The sequence below is a fragment of the Hermetia illucens genome, chromosome 1 (assembly GCF_905115235.1).
Source record: "Hermetia illucens chromosome 1, iHerIll2.2.curated.20191125, whole genome shotgun sequence".
Taxonomy (NCBI): domain Eukaryota; kingdom Metazoa; phylum Arthropoda; class Insecta; order Diptera; family Stratiomyidae; genus Hermetia; species Hermetia illucens.
The window spans coordinates 216,760,369-216,786,508 of record NC_051849.1 but is presented as its reverse complement, the minus strand read 5'-3'; the positions used below and the strand labels follow the sequence as shown (position 1 = coordinate 216,786,508).

The window sequence follows — 26,140 nt, the reverse complement described above, 5'->3', positions numbered from 1 at the left end:
TGAAATGATTTAATGTATTTTTGTTATATATGTATGTCATATTAATACTATTCATAGTTTGACTCCAAGTAGGCATCATAAGCATCAATGCAAAGGTTGTATAGGATGACATCTCCTCTCACCTCCCACAAATGACTCAGACATGTCGCAATTTTCCAATCTATCATTCTCGTTATTTCTGTTAAGATTTTTTTATTCAAAAATACAGTGAAAGATAAGAAGCGAACTATGCCGTATATAATATGTTATAATTTCATACAAGCTATATCGAGCAGATGAGAGCGATTGGTTGGTTCCATACATTTGCGGGTGGCGAAAACATCCTGGAACCAAAAATTTCTATCTTATCTAGTTTAATCAATTGTCCTTTATGAAGCTTTCCAAGTGTTAATGGATAGACATATGGATAATTGTGACAATATAATTTCTTTCTCGTTTACTCGTTTCTCATAGTTATATTTGAAAATGATTTGTTTTGTATTTTGTGTCAATAAAATAATTTTCTCTCGACGAGTTAAACAATAACACATTCCTCAAAGTTGCTTTTCTTACACATTAATCATAATTTATTATTGTATGTATGCTTGGTGATTAATATTTATCATGCATGTTGATTGATTAGTCTAGACAGAGTAGTTTACTTGCAATTGTTATGATTATTCTATGATTAATGATTAGTTTTCTGATTACTCAAAAAATTAACGTGATTAAGGATTATTGTATCTTTATTTATGCAAATACTCGCTACGTCCACTTTAAAACTCCAGATCAGACTAACGGTCTGAATAAAATACGAAATCAAAACAATCAAGTTTATCTCGTTATTTAATATCTTTAAATATTAAACTTCCAGATAAAATGTCAAAAACGGTGTCATGTGTGCGAAATATGCAAAATAAATGCCTCTTTCGATATATATATATTTTTTTGGTATTTTTATAGATTTTTTACTCTTCATGGATGTTTATCTCGAAAGTCATTCATGATTTTGACTCTTTTTGACATTTTATCTGACATTTTGGGTGTTCGTATTCTACCGCGTCGCCAGCAGCCGCGATAAGTCCGACCAAGGTCCCTGAAAGAAAGTTAGTGAGAGCAAAGGGACCTTAATTGGACTTAGCCGGCGAGTGGCGAAGCGCTCTGTGTGCCTGATATGTTGTGTACATATTCCTTCTGACACTGTATCTTTTGTTTCAAAGTAAAGTTATTTAAAATTAATGCACATGTATTATATTGTGGTTATTATTATTGAGTAAGGATAGCAGATATAACATTGATATAAGTACAATATAATTTGTTTTTCTTATCCTAACAATACGCAGCTATCTTAAGATTTCTCTTTCTGTATCTGAAAGTGATCTCCTCACTTAGTCCAGGCCATAGTCAGCAGAAGCATTAGCTACTATCGCCCTGAACTGTAGAGGAAGGCTGAAAGGAACTTAAGTATGCGACAGGTTCGAATTTAAGCTTACATTCTGTAGTTCGCATACCTGCAATAATCTTACATGAATGGATTAAATTGTGACAATAATAAATTTATATTTTTTCTCTTGCATATACACATATCTGGTTATACGAGTCTAAGATTACATCAATGAACGAAAATACTTTAATGGTATATAATATACGTTTTCATGTTGTCCTTATAAAGCGTTGGCCAGTGTCGTGTGTTAGCAAGGGTCGTCAACGGTAAAGCTGGGCTCAGGCGCGATCTAACGCGGCTTGCACTTTAGACAACATTCAATCCTTTCTTGGCCGCAATCGGCAATTTCTCTCCTTGCAAGAAAGGATTCAATTTGTCTTCATGTGGATGGAACTTCTTGGCAACCAAATTCTTATGCTCTCCGGTGTGAAATTGGCGTGCCAAGAAGCTTTCCAGATCTGAGTTCATTTGTCGATTGTCATCGCTAGTATCTTGTCCAGGGCAATCAAACATATGCTCTCCATCACACATGCATTCCTGCGAAGCCTGATATTCGCGACTGAATGAAGCCGTGTTCTCGAAGTCAATAATGCAGCCTTGATCTTCAGTATAGCCGTAGGGACATGGGTTTGGAGGATTGCAATATGCAGGCAGACTGGCATCAGTTTTCACCTGGGGCTTAACCCGGTGAGGTCCTTCACCAGCTCCTCCAGAAACATATTGATGTCCCCATAGGGAACTGTGTTGAAGATACTCCTGGTCGCGTAGAGAAGGGCTGGGATTTCCCTCGAGTAATGCATCGTAATCCATTTGTTCGGCCTCCAAATCTTTAGAGGCTCGCGCCATTAGAGCCAAGTGAGCTGGTACATCATTCATTGGATCGATGTAAGATTCTGAACTGTCGACTAAGTCCTTACCCATGCGATCGACTATTTCCCTGAGAAGGATATCAGAGAAATAGTGATCCTTAGCAGACATGGGCATGTATGCCTGAACTTCACATTGAAGCCCCACGGCAAGCAACAGACAGATGAATAATCCGAAAAATTTCTTCATATTGTACCTAAAACGAAACAAAAGAATGGAATTTAGATGGAGTTTTTCGAGTTAATAGTAACTTAAATTTAAGAACAAGTCGGAAAACCGGAAGCTGGACGCTTCAGGTACGAAAGGTTTTGTGTATTTCTTAGTACGTAGCACGTAATATATCCATATATTATGTAAGAGTATCCACTTTCGGGTGATATTGATATTCATAGTCTTCAATTTTCAAAGAAGCAAAAAAGTTGAGGTATTATATAGGTTGTTGCAAATGAAATGTCGGATTTTTCAATGAAGTGAAGTTAGTTATGATTTTAATGTTTAAAACTGCCGCAAGGTGACTCTGGTGGTATGGGATAATTGAGTATAAATAGTCGTTCGTTCGATCAAGGAGTCATTTCAGTTTCAATCGTCATTGAAGTTCCAAGTAAAACTCAAAGAAAAAAGCATGGAAGGGAGTCAAAAACGTCTACTTTTTCTATATGAATTTAAACTTGGTCACAACGCAGCGGAGGCAACCAGAAACATTTGCAGAGCATTTGGAGCTGACGCAGCAAACGAACGAACGACACAGCGGTGGTTCGAAAAATTCCGATCAGGCGACATGACCCTCCAAAGTGAACCTCGTGGACACCCAGTACCATCGATCGACAACGACGAGTTGCATTTGATAGTGGAATCTGATCCCCGATCATCGATTCGTGACATTGCAGAGAAAATAGGCGTACACTATTCGACAGTATCTCGGCACTTACAACAGCTTGGAAAAGTGAAGAAGCTTGATAAGTGGGTTCCGCATGAACTCAACGAGCAAAACATGGCGCTGCGAATGGAAATATCCAGTTCTCTACTCAACCGCAACAGGAACAATCCCTTTTTGCGCAGAATAGTGACATGCGATGAAAAGTGGATATTGTACGACAACCGTCGCAGATCAGCGCAATGGCTAGATGCCGATCAGCCTCCACAACACATGCTAAAACCGAGCCTTCACCCGAAGAAGGTAATGGTAACTGTTTGGTGGTCTGCATCTGGAATTATTCATTATTCGTTTTTGGAGCGTGGTGAAACAATTAATGCAGAGAAATATTGTGCCCAACTTGATGAAATGCACGAGAAATTACGTGTTCAGCGGCCTAGATTGGTCAACAGAGATGGAGTGATACTGCTCCATGATAACGCCCGACCTCATGTTTCCAGAATGACGGTCCAAAAATTAAATGAATTACGATATGAGACTCTTCCTCATCCACCATATTCACCCGACCTATCGCCAACCGACTACCACTTTTTTAAGCATTTGGATCACTTTTTGGCGGGGAAACAATTCAGCAATGAAGTAGCTGTCAAAAGTGCCTTTGAAGAATTTCTTAGTTCTAGAAACCCAGACTTTTACGAAACTGGAATAAATGCCCTTGTATCTCGTTGGGAGAAGTGCATTGAAGCTGCTGGTTCTTATTTTGACTAATAAAATTAATTTTCATAAAAGTTATAGTTTTTTGAAATTTTATTCAAATATCCGACATTTCATTTGCAACAACCTTAATTTTGTTAGTAATAGTGCGATTTCCACCAAACTTGGTAAGACCATGCTCTATATTAGCCTATATCACTGCAAAATTTCATGGTATTAGGATGAACTTAAGGGGGGTTTCTAACCAATTACAAAAAATTGTAGTAATATACTATTATTGACTTTATTTAAACAGATATCGGCATGGAAGGTATTTCGGAGCCCAGGCACCATATAGTGGCAGCCCCCTGATTTTTTTCAGATTTTTCAGTTTGGTAGTTTCTAAGAATGGCTCTCTTAAAGAAGTGATCAATTTCAACCCCCCGCGCTCCCCACCCTTCCAACGAATGTCAAAACTAAGATCGACTTTGAAAAGTACTAATCGAGGCCTTTAATTTGATACCCCACATGACTATATTTGATGAAAAAAAATTTTACACCCCCCTTTTGCATGTATGGAGACCCCCCCCCCCCTTAAATTCGACGTAAAAGGATGTAATTCACTGTATGCGTGAGCGTTTACAGTTCCCACCTTTCTACCAAATTTGGTGTCAATCGCTATAACCGTCTCCGAGAACGGACAGACAGATAGACAGACGGAATATGCGAGCTTACGGGCATATTGCCGGAAGTGCTAAATGCCCGGAATTTAGGAAGGCGCTGACTTCAATGAAAAAATGAGGTTTATTCAAATAAACCTCAATCATTGTAGGATCGCTCAAGATTTACTCGAGCAGACCATCTACGAATCCGAGGTGGAAATTGCCATCATTAGCGAACCCTATAGAAACCGTCACGGTGGCGTGTGGGTTATAGATTCGTCTGGTGGAGCGGCGATATGGGCATGCGGTCGACAGGCCATACAATGTACTGGGAATCAGACATACAGCGGCTTTGTGTGGGCGAAAATAAACGGGGTATATGTGTACAGCTGTTACGCCCCACCAAGCCTGACACTGCCCGAATTCGAGGAAATGCTCGATAGCCTTGTTCCCGACGCAAGGGGTCATAGTCCAAGGGTGATAGCTGGTGACTTCAGTGCTTGGGCCCGTGAGTGAGGTAGCAGAGAGACAAATGCAAGGGGCCGCAGTCTATTAGACACTTTCGCACAGTTGGATGTCGTTCTGGCCATCGAAGGATGTGTAAACACCTTTTAGAAAGGGGGGTCTACCTCAATCGTAGACCTAACTTTTGTCAGCCCTGCACTGGCACGTGGTATGTCTTGGTGTGTCAGCAACCACTACACCCACAGCGATCACCAGGCAATCTTCTTTGGGCTATGGATGGAGTCACCGGGCATAAGATCAGCATGCCCGAAACCGAAAAAGATGTCAGGCTGGTCCGCTAAAGCTCTGGATGAGCAGACCTTCATGGAGGTGTGGTTAGACCAACCTAATAAAGCAGGCGCCTCCACGGAAAGAGCTGCCCATGTGGTCCAATGCATCGCCGAAGCGTGTGACGCGTCCATGCCGAGAAGGCGCTCATTCCCCAGTAGAAGACCAAACTACTGGTGGAATGCTGAACTGGCAGCCTTCGATCAGCCTGTCACCGAGCCAGAAGAGCGGCTCAAAGAGCGGTAGGCAGAATTGACCAAGGGCAAAAAGAGCGCGCCTATAAGGAAGCCCGCAAAACCCTCAAGCTCGCCATCCAGCGGAGCAAGAGGGAATGCTTTAAGGAGCTCTGTTTAGAAACGGACGTAAACCCGTGGGGGAGCGCCTATAGAATCATGATGGGGCGATTCAGAGGCCGATCATCTCCGCAGATCACGTGTCCTACACTCTTGTTAAAAATCATCCAGGGGTTATTCCCTCAGCAAGAGGAGGACATAGACAGCTTCCAGCGACTTCTGAACGACACGGCAATACCGCCAGTCACCAGTGACGACCTGTTGGAGATCTGCACTAGGATAGGAGATAATAAAGCTCCGGGTCTGGATGGCCGAATAAGGCCCTTAAGCTTGCCGTGAAATCCAGACCGGACATGTTCGCTGAGTTGTTCGAAGCGTACCTGTCTGAGGGGATATTTCCTACATCATGGAAACGACAGAAGTTGGTGCTACTGCCTAAGGCTGGCAAACCGCCAGGTGAGCCAACCTCTTACAGACCTATTTGTCTTTTGGACACTGTGGGCAAAATGCTAGAGCAAGTAATCTATAATAGATTACTCCCGGTTGTTGAGAGCCAGGGAGGTCTCTCAGATCGGCAGTATGGGTTCCGTAAAGCCAGATCAACCATTGATGCCATCAAAATGGTTACTGGCTTGGCCGAAAATGCAATCCACGGAAGGGGCAGTACTAGCAAATATTGCATAGTGGTGACCCTGGATGTGAGAAATGCATTCAATTTGGCCAATTGGAACCTAATACGGGAATCTCTGTCGAAGATTAGTATTCCCGCTTATCTTGCAGCTATTATCAACAGCTATTTACAAGAACGGAGGCTTTGGTATGACACCGATGACGGACCCCAAGAGTACGTTGTCTCCGCGGGTGTCCCACAGGGCTCCGTACTGGGCCCACTGCTGTGGAACATCATGTACAACGATGTTTTTAATCTTCCCCTTCCGGAGGAAGCCACGGTGGTGGGCTACGCCGATGATATAGCGCTGGTTGTTGTCGTAAAACATCTCGAAAATACTGAGTTATACTCATGCGAAGCGATCAGTGCTGTTAAGGGTTGGCTTGAAAGTTCTGGTCTGACACTTGCGGAGGAAAAAACGGAAGCGGTCCTTATCACCAACCGCCGTAAAAGAAATCTTGCCCGTATTCAAATTCGGAATCATATCATCACTTCTAAGCCTTCGATCAAATACTTAGGAGTGATGATAGATGGGAAGCTTAGCTATAAAGCACATGTGCAGTATGTCTATGACAAAGCATCCACTGCGAGTGTGGCCCTGGCAAGAATGATGCCGAACGTAGGAGGGCCACGGTATGCTTCCAGGTTGCTTATAGCTAGGGTAGTGAGTTCGATCCTGCTCTATGCGGCTCCAGTTTGGGGAAAGGCATTGCAGATTACATTTAACGGTAACAAACTGAGTTCAGTCTACAGAAGAACAGCCCCAAGAGTGTGCTCGGCATTCAGGACTGTCTCAGATGATGCAGCATTCGTCATTTCTGGAATGATGCCCATTGACATCTTGGCAGATGAGATGACGAATATATATAATGCGAAGTCTATCTCTCCTTTATCGCAGACGAAGAACACCGAAAGGGAGAGATCGTTAAATAGATGGCAAGAGCGTTGGGAACGCTCGGGAAAGGGTCGGTGGACACACAGGCTCATCCCTGCCATCAAGGAGTGGTTGGAGAGACGACACGGTGAGATTAATTATAATCTTACTCAGTTTCTCACGGGGCATGGAGGATATCGCCAGTACCTGTTCAGGTTTAAACTGGATACCTCACCCCTTTGTCCAAACTGCGATGGAGTCCCAGAGGACCCAGAGCATGTATTCTTCCACTATCCAAGGTTTGTGGAGGAAAGGAAGAGCCTAGAGGAGACTCTAGGAGAGGTGCTTGTGCCAGAGAATCTGGTGCGAAGAATGCTAACATGTCAGGAAGACTGGGATGCGATCAACTCCATGGTCGTATCTATCCAGAGCAAATTGCGAAAGGCAGAGGAGATCAGAAAAGCGCGGTTACGTACAACGCGTAGAGACGAAAGGAGACGAAGCTAAAATGAGCTGACTCCGCCCTGTGACGTAATACCGTACGGTGGTTCCACGGGGCTTGGAGGGAGTCGGGGGTGGTTTTAGTGGGTAAGAATCCCACACGCTGGCGTGTCCAGGCCAGTGTCTTTTGAAGATTTCCACCTCCTCAAAAAAAAAAAAAAAAAGACAGACAGATGGACAGACAGTAAACCGATTTTAATAAGGTTTTGTGTTTACACAATTTCATGGTGCTAGGACTAGGAACCTTAAAAAAAGAAGGGAAGGCTGATGCTAAACACGAATTAAACCCCGTGTGAAGGGTGCGATGATAGTGACCTGAGAAATACAGCCAAGATCAGTGAGCTATGGAGTCTCCAGGTTTGACGTGCCTTTAAAGAAGCTCTGGTAATATTGACCCATTTCCCTTCAAAACTAACGCTGTAATAGCCACTTCAATTTCTAAGGAGAAACGAAAATAAAACTGCCCTCCCACTCGCAGTAATACTATTGCTCTCCCATTTGGTTACCACCTTATCGTGGTGGGGGAGCCTGCGGTAGTTTACGACTACACTAAGGGTGTCCCAAAAAGATGAAGATAAAAGCAAAAGGTTGTAACTCTCCAAGTGGTAAAAAGTCACAGACTTCGAATCCACCTGCGACTCTGAGAGATCAGGTCGTGGCCGAGGTATGGGTTTTGGAGGCCTAACCAGATTCATGTTCCCACATAGAGAAATCTGTGGAAGAGAGGCTCTCCACTTCAGTGGAAAACCTACATCCGGTGTCTACGGCGCGGTCAGCAAGAAAGGATAGTACAGCGACTTCCTTAAAAAGAGGAACTGGAAACCTAACTACAGTCAGCCTATCGGTGATACTGTTGACTAATTCTTCCAAAAAACGGGAAAGAAAGGCTCGGCAGAAAGACACTTCAGCCGCAAAGCAGAAGGGACTACAGGCTTGCCTGACAGAACCTTTTCCTCCGCCTGTACCCGGAAAAATGGAAGAAAGGGAAGCTGGTGATGTGGACGCAACTGGTGTAACGCCGCTATACGAAAACGGATCCATGTAGCCCAGACTCCTTGAAACTGGGAGGTTTTTAAGCCGACGACAACGGAAGGCACTGCAATTCTCTTCCCAGGACCTTGTTGCAGTCAACTTACAATACCAGCTTAATGGTAAGAAGAGAAACGTCATAGTTACCTGTGGTTACTTACCCCATGATTCTTTGTGTCCTCCGCTGACGCAAAAACTAAGGGATCTGGTAGTATATGCAAAATCAAGTGGCCTTGAACTTTCAACAGGTTGTGATGCTAATGCTCAGCATATTTGTTGGGGTAAAAGCAAATGCAGTCCTAGAGGAGAGAAGCTGTTTGATTTTATCACTTCAGCTGGTGTGATGACTGCGAACGTAGAGTGTAACCCTGCGTAGACGCACAGCCTACGTTCGTGGGACCAAAAAGAAGTGAAGTAATTGACCGAACAGTCTACACTTCAAAGTTGTTAGAGTTGATTAGAAACTGACGAGTGCTAAATGAAGTCTCAGTCTCATATCACCGTTCCTTAGAAGTTAGTCTCACTATTGCAGGCGAACAGTCTGTAATACAAAGACGAAATCCTAGGAAAATAGATTGGACAAATTTTAGTGAACTTCTTGACGACGAAGTTGAGCTCCCTAGCCGACTAAGGGCTCCTTTGGCGATAGAAGATCAATTGGAAAGTCTGAATCACACATTTTTAGAGTGCTTCGAAGACGCTTGTCCTATTTCCCGAAGCTAACGCGGTAAAAAGGTTCCATGGTGGAACGGAGAACTGCAAAGACTTAGGAGATCTACCAGGCGACTTCTAAATTGTGCTTGCAATAGCAATAAAGATGAAGAATGGCTAAACTTCCGGAACTCACAGCGTGAATATAAGAGGCTCGTAAAACATTTGAAACGAGACACTTTTAGAGCATACTGTGAGGAACGGGGAGGAGAAAATGAGACTTCCAGGTTGTGCAGAGTCCCAGATAAGGCTGAATCGCCAAGTTGGACTCTCTTAGAAAATCGGATGGTACTTTCACGAATTCCAGAGTTGAATCTATATAGATTCTCGTGGAAATACCTCATCCGGGAGAACAGGTGTCAAACCTTTCAACAAGAAGGTGTTGCAAGGAAAATTGGGACAATGTGACAGCGGGTCGTTACCAATGAAAAGGCGAGCGTTGCTATGCTATCGTTTGAACACATCAAAGCCCTAAACATGGAGGGCATCTATTCAGCGATACTAAAGGAGGGCATAGAGCATTTAGAGCAGCTTCTAAGAAATATTTTTCGAGAATATCTTGCTCTGGCCTAAGTGACTTCCTTTTGGCAAAAGGTTAAGGTAGTCTTTATACTTAAGCCTGAGAAAGATGACTATTCAAATCCAAAGAACTTCAAGAAAATCAGCTTAACATCGTTTCCGCTGAAATGACTAGTTGAGCATCATATTCGCTAGAAGGCGCTAAGATCCCACCCAATAAATGAAAACCAACATGCTTACCAATGAGGAAGGTTCTGTGAGTGTGCTCTTCATAGTTTGGTTTCAAAGATAGGGGACGCAACTCTGAAAGGCGAGTACACGATGCACTGTTTGTGGACATTGTAGGGCCATTTGACTGTACGCCCTTGCAAAAGCTCATTGATGACACCAGTGAGCAACGATGAAACTTTAATTAAGTGAATCTACGCTATGCTAACGCGGAGATTGCTGTGTGCTGTAGTGGGTGTTGATCGCTACCTAACAACGAAAGCGACGAAAGGCTGCCTCCAACGAGGTCTATCGTCAATTCTGTCGAGGATGTTGATCGACTCACTACTAGGCGAACTGCAAAATCTGCCAATACATGCTTAAATTTATACGGATGACCTGACTGTCCTAGATGTTGGTTGAAATCTCGGAACGATATGCAGAAACACACAACACACAAGATTCATTTGATTGACAGTTGCACAGGCATGCACTTTCAGTAAATCCAAATAGAACCATAATGGTATTATTACCAAAAAGGAGGAAACTGAATGATCTTTGCCTTCCAGAGATGACGGCTATAACTCTTCGACTCTCCCAAGAAGTAAAATATCTCGGGGTTGTTCTAGACAAGAAGCTTCTTTGGAATAAATATATAGAGGTAAAGATGGAACGACCTCTCACAACTTATGTGTGAGCGGATCATTGCATCGACTTGGGGACTTAGGCCTCAGGTCGTAATGTGGTTATATGTTGCTATCATTAGGCCCCTGTTCGAGTATGCATCCACAGTCAGTGCGGTGGGTTAAGGTTTTTGTTTTTGCCGTAAACTAGCCACACTGCAAAGAACTGGGTGTCTGGGTATCACCGGTGACATGAGCACGATATCCGAGGCAGCTCTGAATGCTTTGCTCAATTGGTAGCCCTTGGATTTGTTTATTCAGAACACTGGAACGAGAGCAGCTTACAGACTAATTTGATTAGATATATGGGGAAACAATGGACGTGGAGCACAGGGCAATGGAAAAGTTATTGGGAGAACTGAATCCAATTTCCGCAATGCCTTCTGATTCTCGGATCCTCATACATCCGTTTGGTAGAAGATATGAAGTTATCTTGAAACGAAGAGAAAACTGGGGCGAGCCAGCAGAATACGTAATGCGAAAATCTTCTAAATCAATGGCTCAACAACAGAACAGGATCTGGATCGGATCGGGAAGTTGACTTTTACCATAGGACAACATAAATTTACTTTTTAGGCTGAAATGTATGCGATCTTAAGGGCGGTAACCTGGATGATTGGGAAGCAGTTGAAGGGCAGGCGCACAGCAATCTGCAGAGATAGTCGAGCTGCATTGAGGGTGTCGAGTAGTCCTTTAAAAATCGTCCTGTTTCTGGATTCAATACGGTGAAACTACTCCAGGTACCCAGTCATTGTCGGGTAGAAAAAATTGAAATCTCGGATGAGGTAGCAAAAGAGGGTTACATTTCCCTTATACCCGGACCAGAACCAGCAAAAACTGGGAACAAGCTTTCCATAATGACAGGGGACTGAGCCTTAATGCTGCTAAACATGCAAAACTTTTCCAGTCAGAACCAAACAAACGTATGGGGAAGTTTATCCAGCCGAAAAGTAGGAAGATTTGCACTCTGAATGGCCATTATTCACTAGCTGGGCATCTGTTTAGAATGGGAATTCTTCAAGATGATACTTCATTTGGTAATAGGGAAACGTAATCCACGGAACATTTTTTATGTATGTGCCCCGCCTATAAATGCATCAGAAATCATATTTTTGTTGCTAAAACTGCAGCGGGTAGCATCACATCCACTAACGGAAATGGGATATACATAAAGAATCTTGAATATTTGTTTGCAAAAGCCTGCTAGCTTCCATTTTTCTGCAAAACTGTAACACTTAAATATTTCAATTTTAACATAATTATTATTCCGTAATAATGCAAAATAAACGTTGAACTTTTTACCAGCAGATAAGCTTGGCCATGCTGCATATTATTGCATGCAAATTTAACGTTTCTGTTGCTGGCTAGGGCGAATTTGAATTCGTTGTTGCAACAATTTAACTAGTAATTGAAAAAAGATTATTTATTTGTAAAGAAAAAAAATTATTTATTCGTTATCTAGATAAAGCTTTAACGCCTGTCTTACCAAATAATGAACTTGAGAAGGAAGGCATACCGAACCTAATAAAGAAGTAGGCGGAGTTTAGTGCTGAGCGAGCTTAGTCAGCGTTGTCAAGGACGTCCTGATTTATGGAATTCGCGCCGTAAGAGAGGAGTGCTGCCGTCGGTTTGATAACGCTGGCGACTAAATGTGATTGCGTGCATGTTTGTGACTGCGAGGAAAGCTCAAAAACGCATTTAGGTTCGAGGGATTTTCCTGGTCTACTACGTGACCACACAAGAGTTGATTGATGTTTCTCATAGCACAGACAGCTGCCTGACATTATCCCATGGAAAGCAATCGGGAGGAGACCTTCCGGAGCAGCCGTGCATAAAGCTCAGCAATACGAAATTTAAAGAAGTTGTCCATTGTAAAAGTCCCTCCTCCTCTATGAGCCCCACAGCACTTACATTAAAAGGAGGATCCTTCAATTTTAATGACCTGAAGCGTTCGTTTTTACTACAAGTATTACGCTGAAAACAGTGATGAAGAATTGGAACACGAAGCTATCGGTATCCTCACATCAGGAGAGATACCAATCAGGCGTGGTATCTTCCAAGGCGACTCTCTAAGCCCATCACCATCCAGTTCATCAGGGATATCGGCATACAGTTGGGATTGGAGAAATGTAGTATAAAAGCAATTGTTCGGGGAAAACACATCGACAACGAAGGATACAACCAAAATAATACCCAAATTGACGGTATGGATTCGGACCACGTCCACAAATACCCAAGCGTAATAAGGAACTCCAGACATCCCCAATTTGCGCCGAGATCCTCCAATTCGATAAAAAGTTGCCTGGTGTCTGCCTCGCCTTTTTCGCCCTTTTCCACCATAGATATTGCCCTTATAGACTTTTCGGGTGGGATCATCTTCATTCGTACCTATTAAGTAACCCGGCCACCGCAGCCTAATGAATTATCTCCTTTGAACTTGAGAAGCAGAGAATAGGATTCTATGCTGAATGTTACTTCAGTCCAACAGAAGGTCGACATGTAGAAAGAGAAACCCAACCACGGAGGTTATATCAAAAATTTTTTGTTGCCAGGCATTGACATCGAAGCCTCCAACAAATGGTTGACTAATGGTGCACTTTTCTATGAGATCGAAGCATTCCCAACTTCAGTTCAGGATCACCAATCAATCACCAAGTCCAGTTGTAGGCTACGTAACTATGAAGAGGAGACCATCCAGCACATAACATCTGCGTGCAGGATGTTGAGCAGTACCAAATACCCCAATCGTCAGAATTCCGTCTGGAAGATTCTTCATCAAAACCTTGCGTTGAAGTATAATTTACTTGCAACCTACCATCCTTATTATAAGTATACTCCGCAGAGAATCTTGGAAATGATCGAGCGAAGCTATTGTGGGATCGCACTATTGCCACTGACCACAGTGTTAATCACACCAGACCTAGTTTTGCTTCTCAAGGAAGCACGAGCGTGCTTCATAATCGATGTAGCCTTACAGTTGGACCGGAACACTGTTGATAAACAGCTAGAAAAAATCCTGAACTACGACCCCTTGGCGGACGATCTCAATCGAAGTTGTCCCAGTGGTAATTTCAGCCGCCGGATTAGTCCCGAAAAATTGACATAAAGCGCTGAAAACGCTCGATATAAGGGCCGGGGTATACACGGAGGTGCAAAAAGCGACAATTCTTGCAACCTGTGGTATCGTCCAAAGAGTCCTGTCCGGTAATAGTCTGGTCTAGTGCGCTTCAGTGTCGATTCGTGCAATCTTCAATTTAAAATCTATGTCTCTGCAGTTTAGAACCATCGCGTCATTGCTTGAAGCGCTTGCGGCAATCGGGGATGTAGAAATACATGTTCGCATGGTCGCTCACACTTTGCGTTGAAGCGCATCATCGCTATGATGCGGGCCTTTGGATGTTGCCTTCAGCCCATCCTTAGGTTTTTCGCTGCTCGGTCCGGTTAGGCGGCAAGAGAGTTCGTGGGCTTTTTCAACAACGTATATATATGGTTGCCCTTCTCCCCTTGGTGGATTATAGCGGGTCAACCACATCTTCAGCACCTCCTCCTTCTGCCCCCTCCCACACGGCTTTCCGAGACGCTCGCACTAGCCTTTTACAGTTCTACGCCAAGTTCTCTTGGACAACCCACTCGTTGGGCATCTTAGGACATGGCATAGTCTACAATGGAATTGTTGCCTCTCCTTAATGTGTGACCTATCCACTGCAACTTCCGTGTTCTTATTGATGATACGACACAGACAGGTATAGAGGAAAACTTTGCAGCTTTTTAGTAACAGTGGAGTTCACTTTCCATGTGCTACTCCCACAGAAAGAACGCTAGCAAAGAGCAGTTTCTACTTGATCTTAGTGTTGAGATAACTGCATTTCAAGATTTTACACAGGGTAACGAAAGCGGATATAATGCCATTGATGCATTGGGCAACATCTAGTTCGGCGCCGCCGTCGGTAGAAACCACGCTACCTAAATATACAAATTGATCGATATTTTCGATGCACTGCCCATTAATGCAGATAGAGAAAGCGTGATGACCCGTCAGACTGAGAACCTTATTATTATCATCAGTGTTTATCTACTTGCTTCTCGTTCCGAATTAAGAGCCATTGGCCAAGCTCCATGACCTGGTGAGAGAGCAAACAGATGTCATCAGCTTAGTCGAGGTTTTTCGAGGAAAGATGCCATTATCCATTGAGTTCATTCACGTCCTCTAGAGAAACCAGCGTGAAGAACGTCACCGATAACAAGAAGAAATAATTTCGATGGCAGAATGCAACCCTGACGGAATCCACTCTGAACCTTAAAATCCTCGCAGAGTTTACCTCGGTGCAGCACCGTGTCACCCATATATCGCTCTGATAATAGCTGGTAGTTTCTCGGGAATGCGTCTCCTGCGTAGAGCCCTCCAGGTACACTCCTTGTTCCCGCTATCGAAAGCTTCAATGTGCAGGAGGATCCGGAGCGGAAACCAGGCTTCTCTTCGTCGAATGAGCTTTCGAGATGTGATTTGTTTCAGAATTATTTTAGCTATTATTTTTGCGATGACAGGGAGGTCGCAGGTACCCCTCCAATTTTCCCACTCAAAACGGGTACTCTTCTTTGCAATCTTAACGATCATCCCTTCTTCCACTCTTTGAGACAGGTTTCGGATTCCCGAGATTTCCGTATGTGTGGAAGTAGCCGATGTGGAGTAACTGCATGTGCAGCGATAAATAACAATCCGGGAGGACCGTCAAGCCCAGCTTTACTCCGTTTGAGTGCGTTGATGGTCAAAATGATTTCTCCTCTTCTTTGGGGAACAGTCCCTATCCGCATGTTACGGCAACTAGCTTTTTCATCCACAAAAGGAGCTGTAGTACGGTTAAGAACTATGGTGAAGTGTTCTTTCCACCTCTTGAGAGTTGTTTATCACCGTGGATGAGAAGTCGACCATTGACATGCTTCACAGGACCATCGAAAGATTTGTAACCATATTCAAGCTCTTTCGTGATGCGGTACATAGTTCTGAAACCATTGAGACTGCAGCATTTCCGCTCCCCCTGACCAGCGCAACACCAAATCTTCTTTTGTGCCGATGTACACTACACTGAACTTCCCTGGATTTTCCTCGGTATCGGAGTTCGAGCACGTCACGCCCAGCATCCCCTTCCATTCATCGATCCGCTCCCACGACTTCGCAGTCAGCCAGATCTTATGACGCTTCTTTGGGATGTGGCTGATGATCACTGCAGCACCGGAGAAAAGAGCAGTTTTCATGCCAACCTATCGGTGTTTTCAGGTGTGTTATACAGTGGATCTACCGACCGATCAGCTCGATAGCTCTCCCATTGTCGAGCGACAGCTGGGTCGTACAAGCGGTCGATGTTGAACTTAGGGGGTCGCAGCTCCCCAATCCTGCGAGAAGTGGCGGAAGCAACACACAAACGAACGTAAGCGACCATCAGATGTTGATCCCTTTCAAGGCCAATATGAGCGCCTTCTCCTGTTACGCACATCCAGAATACAACTCCTAAATATACTGCTGATCGCAAAGTGGTCGATCTGATGGCTCGCTCGACATAGACCAGTTGAAACCCAACTGCCCTTATGGCAGGCTCTGTGTTCCAACAATACGCCACCAATGCCGAGGGGATGGAAGCTGCAAAAATCCAGCAACCTGCCAACATTTCGGTTACGGTCGTCAAGACCATGCTTCCCTGTCACATGCCCGAGCAAAATATGGTCCGATCCCGCCTTAGCATTTAGATCAGCCTTCATGATCACAATGTCACCTGTAGGAAGCTTCCCCTCAATCGCGTTTAATTGCTCGTGGAAAGCATCCATATCAACTACACCGGAAGTCTTTTTTTTTTTTAAGGTTACAGCTCTCCAAAAGTAATTTATTTATTTATTTAATGAGGGCAATACACAGAAAGCAAATTTCTTATTACATATTGTCCTCAGAGGGAGGAGCAAGTGAATGGCTTATTTTACGTTTAAAGCTAGAGAGGGACACAGAGTTAAAGGACCCACGCTGTAGGGCATTGTAGGACCAGCAAAACCTCGAGATCGGAGAGTGAAAGTAAATCTCGAGCTCCATGAAGGGCACATCAAAAATGTCCGCACTACGTGTGTTATGAGACGAGGCGATACGGGAAGTAATGTCCGAGTTGGCGGAGCAGTCCATCAGACAATTGCAGAGTTTGAAAAGAGTACACATATCAAGGAAGATACGGCGTTGCTGTAGGGAGGGGAGATTGAGGGTGCGGAGTCGTGACGAATAATCAACCCGTGGAAGGTTCTTTTTGTAAAAGAGGGTCCGGGTGAATTTGCGTTGTACAGCTTCAAGAGCACGGCAGTCACGGAGGCGGTAGGAGGACCAGACTACACAGCAATATTCAAGGATGTTTTTGACAAGGGAATTGAAAAGTGTTAAGGAGGGCTGGATTGAGGTAAAGTCGGAAGAAGAACGTAGGATAAAACCAGATATTTTGGAAGCTCTATTGATGATGTCAACGAAGTGGGAATTGAAACGAAGTTTATCGTCGAATATTACACTCAGGTCTTTGAAGGAGGTCGGTAGTGAAAGGGATTGTCCACTGAGAGAATAGGAAAAGGATGTTGGGAAGGGTTTGAGGGAATAGCGCATCCAGTGGCATTTGTTGACATTCAGCGTTAGCTTGTTGACCGAACACCAACGGGCTAAATTATCAAGGTTGGACTGTAAGAGAGCACAGTCCAACGGACACGAAACAGAGGCAAACAATTTAAGGTCGTCTGCGTAAAGCAAATACGAGCAGGTGAGGATGGAGGCGAGGTCATTGATAAAAAACAGGAAGAGTAGGGGGCCAATTGTAGAGCCTTGGGGAACGCCAGAGGAAGGAGAGAAGGAACCAGACGAGTGACCATGAAAAGAAACTGTGCAGGAACGGTATGAGAGATGGGAGCAAAGCCAGGTGATGACTGAGGTAGGGAAGTCTAGTAATGAAAGTTTAGAGAGGAGAATGTGACGGTCAATGGTGTCAAAGGCTTTGGAGAAATCAGTATAAACAGCATGTACCTCCTGTCGTGAATTCAAGCATTTAGCAACAAAGTTGGTAAAGGCCAGAAGATTTGAGGCCGTTGATCTATGTTTCACAAAACCATGCTGCTCTTTGACAATGAGGTGATCGAAGTGCCCGGTCAACCAGTCGTTGACGTATCTTTCTAGGATTTTGGAGCAAGAGGAGAGAAGGGAAATGAGGCGGTAGTTCACAGCAAGGAAATGGTCTCCGCTCCTGAGGATAGGAATGGTAAGGACCTCTTTCCAGAGACGGGGAAAGTAGCGTTCATCTAGACTTTTGTTGTAGATTATACACAGGAGGAGGGAAATGTGTTCTCTACAGTTAAGGAGGAAGAGGTTAGGAAGCCCATCGAGGCCAGGTCCGACATTGGGGTCAAGATTACCAATGAGGAACTCAACCAAGGAAGGCGTAAGGAGAGGAATGGCTAGAAATTCATAGGAGTCTGTAGTTATGAAATGTGTAGAAGGTGGAGGGCTCGAGGGAGAAAACATTGAACAGAAGTAGGTGCAGAGAAGGCCGCAGGGTTGTTGTGGGGAGTTGGCAGTGGAGTCAGCGAAGCTGATAGAAGAAGGGAGAGATTGAGTTGGATTACGAGAATTGCGAGCGTGACACCAAAAGGGTTTTAAGTTACCGCGGGTAAGGGCGGCTTCGACTGTCAATAGGTACCTTTTACGCGCTTTTCTGACCATTGACTTCACAGTAGAGCGTATAGCCTTAAAGTGATCAAGGTCGGTGTCATTCTTAGAAGCCCGAAACTTCTTCCGCAGTGTATGTTTCAAGCGGATATTAATAAGAATTTCCGTTGCGAACCAAGTTGGGTACGAACGTAGGCAGGGAGGGGGAAGAATGGACATAACAGGAGAGGAGATCAGAGAGGATATTGTAGAAGGTGTTAAGAGCTTGATCACACGATGAATTGCTTAATATATGTACCCAGTTGAAAGACGCTAAAGTTGAGTTTAGACCGTCAAAATTGGCTTTGCGGAAGTTGAACTTTTTTACGCTTGGTTTTGGGTTTTGAACGAGGGAGCTCCGTTTCAAATTCAACCGCGGGGTGGTGAGCGTCGGTTTTGACATACGGGGATGTGCAAGGAAATAAAAAGAGGTGGCGCTGGGGGAGGTTGGGAAGGAAGAGATCGAGAGCCCAAGGAGTTTTTGGTGGTATTGAAATTCAGGGCAGAGCAAGTGTACATAAAAGAAGAAAGTGGGAGGGAACAATGGGAGAGGTTGTTGGAAGGAATTGGAAGGCTAGGATGATTAGGCCAGTTGAGCATGGGGAGGTTGAAATCTCCACAAAGGAAGAAAGGGAGGGAAGGGAATCTGACGGTAAGGAGTTCAGACAAAATGTCAAACAATTCTTCATACAGGTGAGAAGGGCTAGCACAGGGGATATATACACAAGAAACAATGAATGGGAGGAAGTTGGGCGTGGAGACACGAAGAGCAACACAATCAAAAGGAAAGCCAGAGGAGGAGAAGACGAGTACGGTGGGATGTGTATCTTTTATAGCAATTAGGACCCCACTGCCGGGGGACTTACGAGAAGCATCCCGGTCCCTGTCACAGCGAAAGTGGAGTACCCTTCGGGGGATCGTCCAGCCAGGTTTCGGAGATGCAGATGGCATGGTATTGCTGAGCCAGCGCGGTAGCCTTCAGAAGTAACCCGATACCGGATTTACGTCTCCTACCACTCTGCTTTCTAGAGTACAAAAACACATTGCCATTAGTGTGGCAACAGGGAAAGGCGTACTCTCCAGAATATAATATTATTCGCTGAATTCCATTCCAGTTGCTATTATTGAAGAAAAGCATCGACGTTTATTCTGATACAAATTGAATTTTCTCAGTTAGCCACCCATCAGAAATTACATTCCGATTTTAAAAGTTTCTTGGTCCTGGGATGTCGAGTCATTTTTGGATACTTTTTGAGGTTTTCTCAAGCCATTCAGTAGAAAATCATGCACCCACCATCAAAAACTTTCTAGCAATTGAGGCCAACTTTTCGTAACCTTTAACTAATGAAGTTGATTTGCATTCTTTGAATATCCTAGGCAATATCCTCCCAGAAAAGCTCAGGACGCCTCTTCGAAAGTTGAAATTTCGTAGAACTAATTGAATATGAAAGCCATTTCATCTCCTTGTATGGAAGGTTATGTATGTAGGTTAAGCCTATCAATCATGGGGAAGAAACCCCCCAAGGACCTTTAACACAATAAGAGAGCGATTAACAAATGATAAGACTTTGGCCAAATAAAATAGAACGGAAAACGCAAGGAGTGAGGAAAGGGAGCGTAACCTAATTTAATTGTAAACAACTACACCCCACAGCCTCATTCAAAGGCTCAATATTCGATATTTTCCCATTGTTCTGAAGAATTACCAAAAAACTCCAAGGACTTCATGTTGAAGGTACATTCAGAGGCCCAACCGAAACATTCCGCAAACTACTAGAATTCCCTTTTTATGTCTCCCCGAAGCAAAATTCAGCCCAGTGGCCTTTATTTACTTTCGTAGCAAAAAAACTCAACGAACCATCTGTGTTTTCCTCGAATATCTGAAATCACCTGTTAGCTTTCGTGAAAAGCCGGCAACGATTACGACTCGCCTCGGAGAGATTAAGACTACAACCTGTTGCCTCTCCAAACCTACCCAACGAATTCCATGACGTCTACCGTGGTACTAATCGATATTTTACATGGCTACGCATGCTGCCTGAAATTATCAGGGAGTACAGGTCCCCATTCACACCAACCACCGTGGAAGATACTAGAAAAAATCTACACCACTTTGTTTTCCGACGGCTGGAAATCGATAAGTCAAGATATTTGATTGGAAATTATGAGGTTCCTAGTGAACTACATGCTAGAAATCAGCCCCCATTGTACACACCTTCTTTTCACTTCTCTGGAAACAGCAGGATCACGTCAAAAGTCTGGAGGTCTAATCCTGAATTTTATCCGTTTCTGAAAAGTTCAGTTTGATGGGAAAAAAACTAAAAGAGAAAATTGAAAAATAAACGAATAAATTAAGAGGGAAATCGAGTGTTTTCTTTCACTATGGGAAGATGATTTTTCACACTCAACACTTTTCCACGAACGAAGTTATCTTCCACGTTCACCCAGACACGACTGAAAAGTTTCTGATTTGTGAATGAAAGTTACCCTTTCAAATGGGGGTTGAGTTGCGTTTGTACTCTGGCGCAAACTCCACTACTGGTTCAAGCACATTTTCCACAAAAGCTCCCGGAAAAATGATGGAAATGTTCAAGTGACGACAGTGGCATCTTTTGGTAAAACATTGTGCTTGGAGGGATATTTGGTCTGAGAATTGAATACAATTTATTTGGTCTATTAAGAAAAGAGGGAACCCTGCCATTGCTCCTTTCTCGGACCAACTTTTTAGAAAAAAGATGCAACCCTGCATCACTAGAAGCACTTTTACAAACACTCGGTTTCGGCTTCGATGGACCTTATGATAAATGAACGATCGATAAAGTCATTTATTGATTGTAATCATTGAAAAAACAACCAACTCCCACCAAAGTTTGCCTTTCAGGAAGGACCTAAGACCTTTACAAGCTTACAAATTCCATGTTACGGGGCTAATACGAATCCGTGGGGTAGAGCCTACCAAGTTGTAATGAACAAGATCCGCGGGCAAAAATCACCTCAAGTGACATGCCCACGGCTCTTGTTGCAAATAATTACAACTCTTTTCCCGCAGCAGGAGCAAGACAAAAGAGAACCCCAACTGGCAGCTCAGCAGGACGTCTTCCCGATCCCTGATGTCACCGAAGAGGAACTTTGGGAAATCTGCAGACGTACTGCGGACAGCAAGGCTCCGGGATTGGACGGAATTCCGAACAAGGCTCTGAAGGTGGCGATCAAGGCCAGACCAAGGTGGTTCGCAAGCACATTCGAATCGTGCATGGCGGAAGGAGTGTTTCCCGCCCAGTGGAAGAGGCAGAAGCTGGTGTTGTTACCGAAGCCCCAAAAACCACCCGGCGTGCCCTTTTCATATCGCCCTATTTGTCTCTTAGACACCATGGGGAAGATGTTGGAGAGGGTGATATACAACAGGCTGCTCCCGTTCATCGAGCTTGCGGGTGGTCTTTCAGAGCGGCAATATGGGTTTCGGCGGTTCTTCGGTCGATGCAGTAGCAAAGGTCGTGGAATTGGCTCGAAATGCAATAGCCATGGGCAAATGCTGTGCTCTGGTGACGCTGGACGTCAAAAATGCTTTTAACTCAGCCAACTGGGGCTGGATTAAGGGCACTTTGGCCAAACTGGTTGTTCCTAGCTACTAGGCTCGGCTCATCGAGAGTTACCTTTCAGACAACTTCTCTGGTACGAGACGGACGACGGGCCGAAGGAGTACATTCTGACAGCAGGTGTGCCTCAAGGTTCTGTATTGGGACCACTACTGTGGAACATAATGTACGACGGAGTGCTTGGCCTGCGCGTGCCGGAGGAGACAACGCTGATTGGTTTTGCGGACGACCTGGTGGTAGTTGCAATTGCAAAGCATCCCGAGGACGTGGAGCTTTATGCAAATGAAGCCATTCATACCATCAAGTCATGGTTACGACTGGCCAAGTTGGACCTGGCGGAAGAAAAGACGGAGGCGGTCCTCATTACCAACCGTAGGAAGAACAACACGGTTACCATCCGGGTTGGTAATCGTGAGGTCGTTTCAAAATCAGTTGCCAAATACCTGGGGGTGATGATCGATGCCAAGCTGAGTTTCAAGGGACACTTGGATTATGCGCGAGAGAAGGCAGCAAATGCCAACTCATCCCTTGCAAGGATGATGCCTAACGTGGGAGGGCCGAAGTACAGTCGCAGGCTACTCATCGCGGGAGTGGTGAGGTCGATTCTGCTATACGCGGTCCCTATCTGAGCGGGAGCGTTGAACCACGCTGTCAACCGGAGGAAGTTAAGTTCGGCATACCGGCCAATTGCGCTAAGGGTGTGCAGCGCATTTAGGACGGCGTCGACAGAGGCAGTGTATGTCATCGCAGGAATGATCCCTATAGATCGTCTTGCGAGCGAGGCACAATCCAGCCGAGGTGAATGCGGATTTCCGAAAAGCCATCAAGAGAGAGTTGTGTGGCAAGTGGCAACAACGGTGGGATAACTCCGACAAGGGCCGGTGGACCCATACTTTAACCCCCGTGTATCGAGAAATGGGTCAACCGAAAGCACGGAGAATTGAATTACCACCTGACACAGTTCCTTACGGGACACGGTGGCTATAGGAAGTACTTGCATCGCTTCAAGTTTGACGAGTCTCCCAACTGTCCTGAATGCGGTGCTACACCCGAGGACCCGGAGTACGTTATGTTCCATTGTCCCAGATTTCTACAGCTGAAAAGGAGGTTGAACAGCATCTTAGGGGCGGACATCGAGCCCTCGAACCTGGTGGAAGAGATGCTGAAGTCGGAGGAAAACTGGATGGCGGCAAATGAGGCAGTAGCCGTGGTGCAGACAAAACTCCTGGAGTTGGATCGAGCTCGGAAGACGGCGCGACGGAGACGCGACATGGACGAGCTGGTATAGCGAACCAGAGCCTCCCCCGCGAAGTAATACTTCACGGTGGTCCCGCGGGGAGGGGCGGAAGAGTGGGGTGGTTTTAGTGGGTACGAATCCCACACACTGCTGCAACCTGGCGCAGCAGCGTCTTTCTAAGATTTCCACCTCCATCCATAAAAAAAAATCCATGTTATACGAAACTAATTAGATTGATTTCTGTATAATTACCTAAAAAAATATCCTATCAAGCCAAAGGATGCCGGGGGTGGGGGACATTCTCCGACGGGGGGTTTCTTCAGCAGTTCGGAGTAGAAATTTAAATGAACTGAAAGGATAACAGGGGCACCCTACATCCAATCCTTTATTATTCGTATTTGCAACTCTAACTACAAACTCCTAAAACCCCAAGTTTCCCCAAAAAGTTACCCTGGGTTTCCCGTGAGAAGTTCTGAAAGAAGATGGTAGCAAACCTTATAAAAGAGCAGTGGGACAGCACGAAGGACGCTAAAGCCTTTGAAAAAAATTACCAAAAGGATGGACCTGCTCGAAAATCTCCGGAGTATCTTGCGAATAAGCTGCAGTAGCTCGAAGAATTGGTGGCCAATTTTCGTGCAAATCACCGCCTACAAGAGGAAGATCCATACTTTGCTGTTCAAGAAGACATGGATGCGAAATTTTGAGGCAATAAGAGCCCTGATTGAAAAGGATCAGGCTAAAAATTCAACGACCTCGGAAGAAATCCCTTCTGGTCAACCAGTAGCCACGTCTGCTCACAATCGCGCAGCACCCACATTTCCTCACGAGTTACCAATGGTATTGCCTACACCGACGTCCCAATGTGGTCCAATATTGGTCCGAATTGTCAAGCGAAAAATGGATAACAAAACCCTCCGCTACTTCGAAGAGTCTATTGAAGGAAACGGAATGTTACCCTCCGCCGACAACCTTTGTGATTTTCTTCTAAAGAGGTGCCTTTGACGATACAAACTCAACATTCGCGTGCTCAGTTCCTCAAGAGGAAATCTTTTTCTACATTAACAAATACGAGTTGCGCATACTGCAAGGGAAGCCAAGCTTTCCATAGAGGAAAGATGTCGGTTTGCCAAAAAAAAACCTGTGCAGAAATTGCCTATCACGTAGCGAAAAATAAAGGTGCGTTGTCTCAAATGTACTAAGGATCATCACACTCTGCTTGATTTCCAGGAATTAACCGCCAATGCTGCAGTCAGCAATGAAAATCCGATACACATCCCCTTCTACTTGGAAAAGTCAAAACAGACAGTCAAGACTACAGGCCCATCTGGTAAATCTTTGATTCTACGCGGATGAATTGACATCGGGTCTCAGACATCGTTCATTTCATTGAGAACAGCAAAAAAATTGGGCCTAATACCCTGGTTTCGATTTCAGGCATAGGTGGTGTTCGCGCAGCCACCATTCATAAGAAAGTTAAAGTTCGAATCACGCCTAATTTTACCTCGAAATTTGGGCTTATAGTCGAGGCGTATGATTTGGAAACATTGATGACATTTCCTCCAAGTTAAAGTCTGACTGATCCAAAACCTGAATGTAGGAAGAGACTGCAGTTTACAGACCCTAACTACAACAGAAAGCCGGGGATCGATTTAATTCTAGGAGCCGAAGCCATTGAAGAAATCACCGAGCCCCCCATCATGAAGGGAAAACCATCATCATCAACGGTGCAACAACCAATATCCGGTCTAGGCCTTAGTGAGAAACTCCAGACATCCTGGTTGTGCGAAGTACACCAATTCGATATTCGCCATCGCTACATCTCAGGCAGGGTCTGCTTCATCTGCTTTTTCTACTATAGATATTGCCCTTATTGACTTTCCGGGCTGGACCATTCTCATCCGTACGGCTTAGGTGACCTGCCCACCATAACCTGTTGAGGCGAATTTTATCCACAACCAGACTGTCTTTGATGAGTATCGAGGTATATAAGGTTTCATTCTGTTAACTTATTGGTAAAACTTGGGCGCCTCGTGCGGTTGCTCCTTGGACTTTTCGAGTGCTCCTTGGTTTTGCCAGGCTCACTTTTTCCATCTGTGAAATCGCTTTTCCTCTCGACGGAGTTCGCAATAAACCTCTGCGCGTGCCCGCATTCTTTGGAAGTTCAGCATTGCCCGGTATGCGGCATTCTTCCGCTTCGATGGTATTACAGCTTCCATTCATCCTCAAACCTGCCTTTCGGACTACTTTTGCGGCTGGGACCAAGTATGTTTGTGGCCGTATCAATGATGACGTTCTTTGGGTGGTTATGAAGGTCATATGTTGATGCTTCATGATAGCTGCGGTTATTACGAAATCCATCTTTGGTATCCCTATGTAAGCTATAGAAGCCGACGTATCACCTGAATACGCGCTCCGTCCCTACTTGACTGTTGACTGTTGTCGGATTCGTCGTTGTAAACTCCCTCCTGTCTGAGGTTTTATAACGTCAGTTTTACGTATAGAGTTGTTAGCCCTGTCCAACCCACCCCCAACCTAGAGGACCAGTTGGTAGAATTTGTCCGGTTTTTTATGCGCGGGAGACTCGCCTTCATCCGCGACTCGTGTGTCGCAGCTGTTCAGGACGTTAATAGAGGCCGATGCGGCAGCGATCACACACGAAAGTCGTTGAAAAAACTTTTGTAAGGGTTCACTTTGTTGCGCTTGACCTCTTTCAGCACCGTTACCCTCTCAATTTTATGGTAATGTTCTACAGTACGCCGTGCAACTGCAGCATTGATATGTGTTTTTCTGCCCCG

The 26,140-nt window shown here is 44.7% G+C and overlaps 1 protein-coding gene across 2 annotated transcripts; it reads right to left on the bottom strand.

The window, feature by feature from the left end:
• On the bottom strand, window positions 1-20,983 carry LOC119655264 (neuroendocrine protein 7B2). 2 transcript variants are annotated; one of them, XM_038061073.1, is made up of 3 exons: window positions 20,922-20,965; window positions 20,728-20,830; window positions 1-2,486 (listed from the first exon to the last, which is right to left on the bottom strand). In XM_038061073.1, exon 3 carries the CDS (start codon window positions 2,477-2,479, stop codon window positions 1,730-1,732), a length of 750 nt encoding a protein of 249 aa, XP_037917001.1. In that variant the 5' UTR covers window positions 2,480-2,486; window positions 20,728-20,830; window positions 20,922-20,965; the 3' UTR covers window positions 1-1,729. The 2 variants fall into 2 exon arrangements, with proteins under 2 accessions (XP_037917001.1, XP_037916990.1); XM_038061062.1 differs by having other exon boundaries at window positions 20,728-20,983.
• Between the last annotated feature and the right edge of the window lie 5,157 nt (window positions 20,984-26,140).

Bases quoted from the DNA above. Each gene is read 5' to 3' on its own strand.
- LOC119655264 (XM_038061062.1), bottom strand. From the start codon at position 2,479: ATGAAGAAATTTTTCGGATTATTCATCTGTCTGTTGCTTGCCGTGGGG.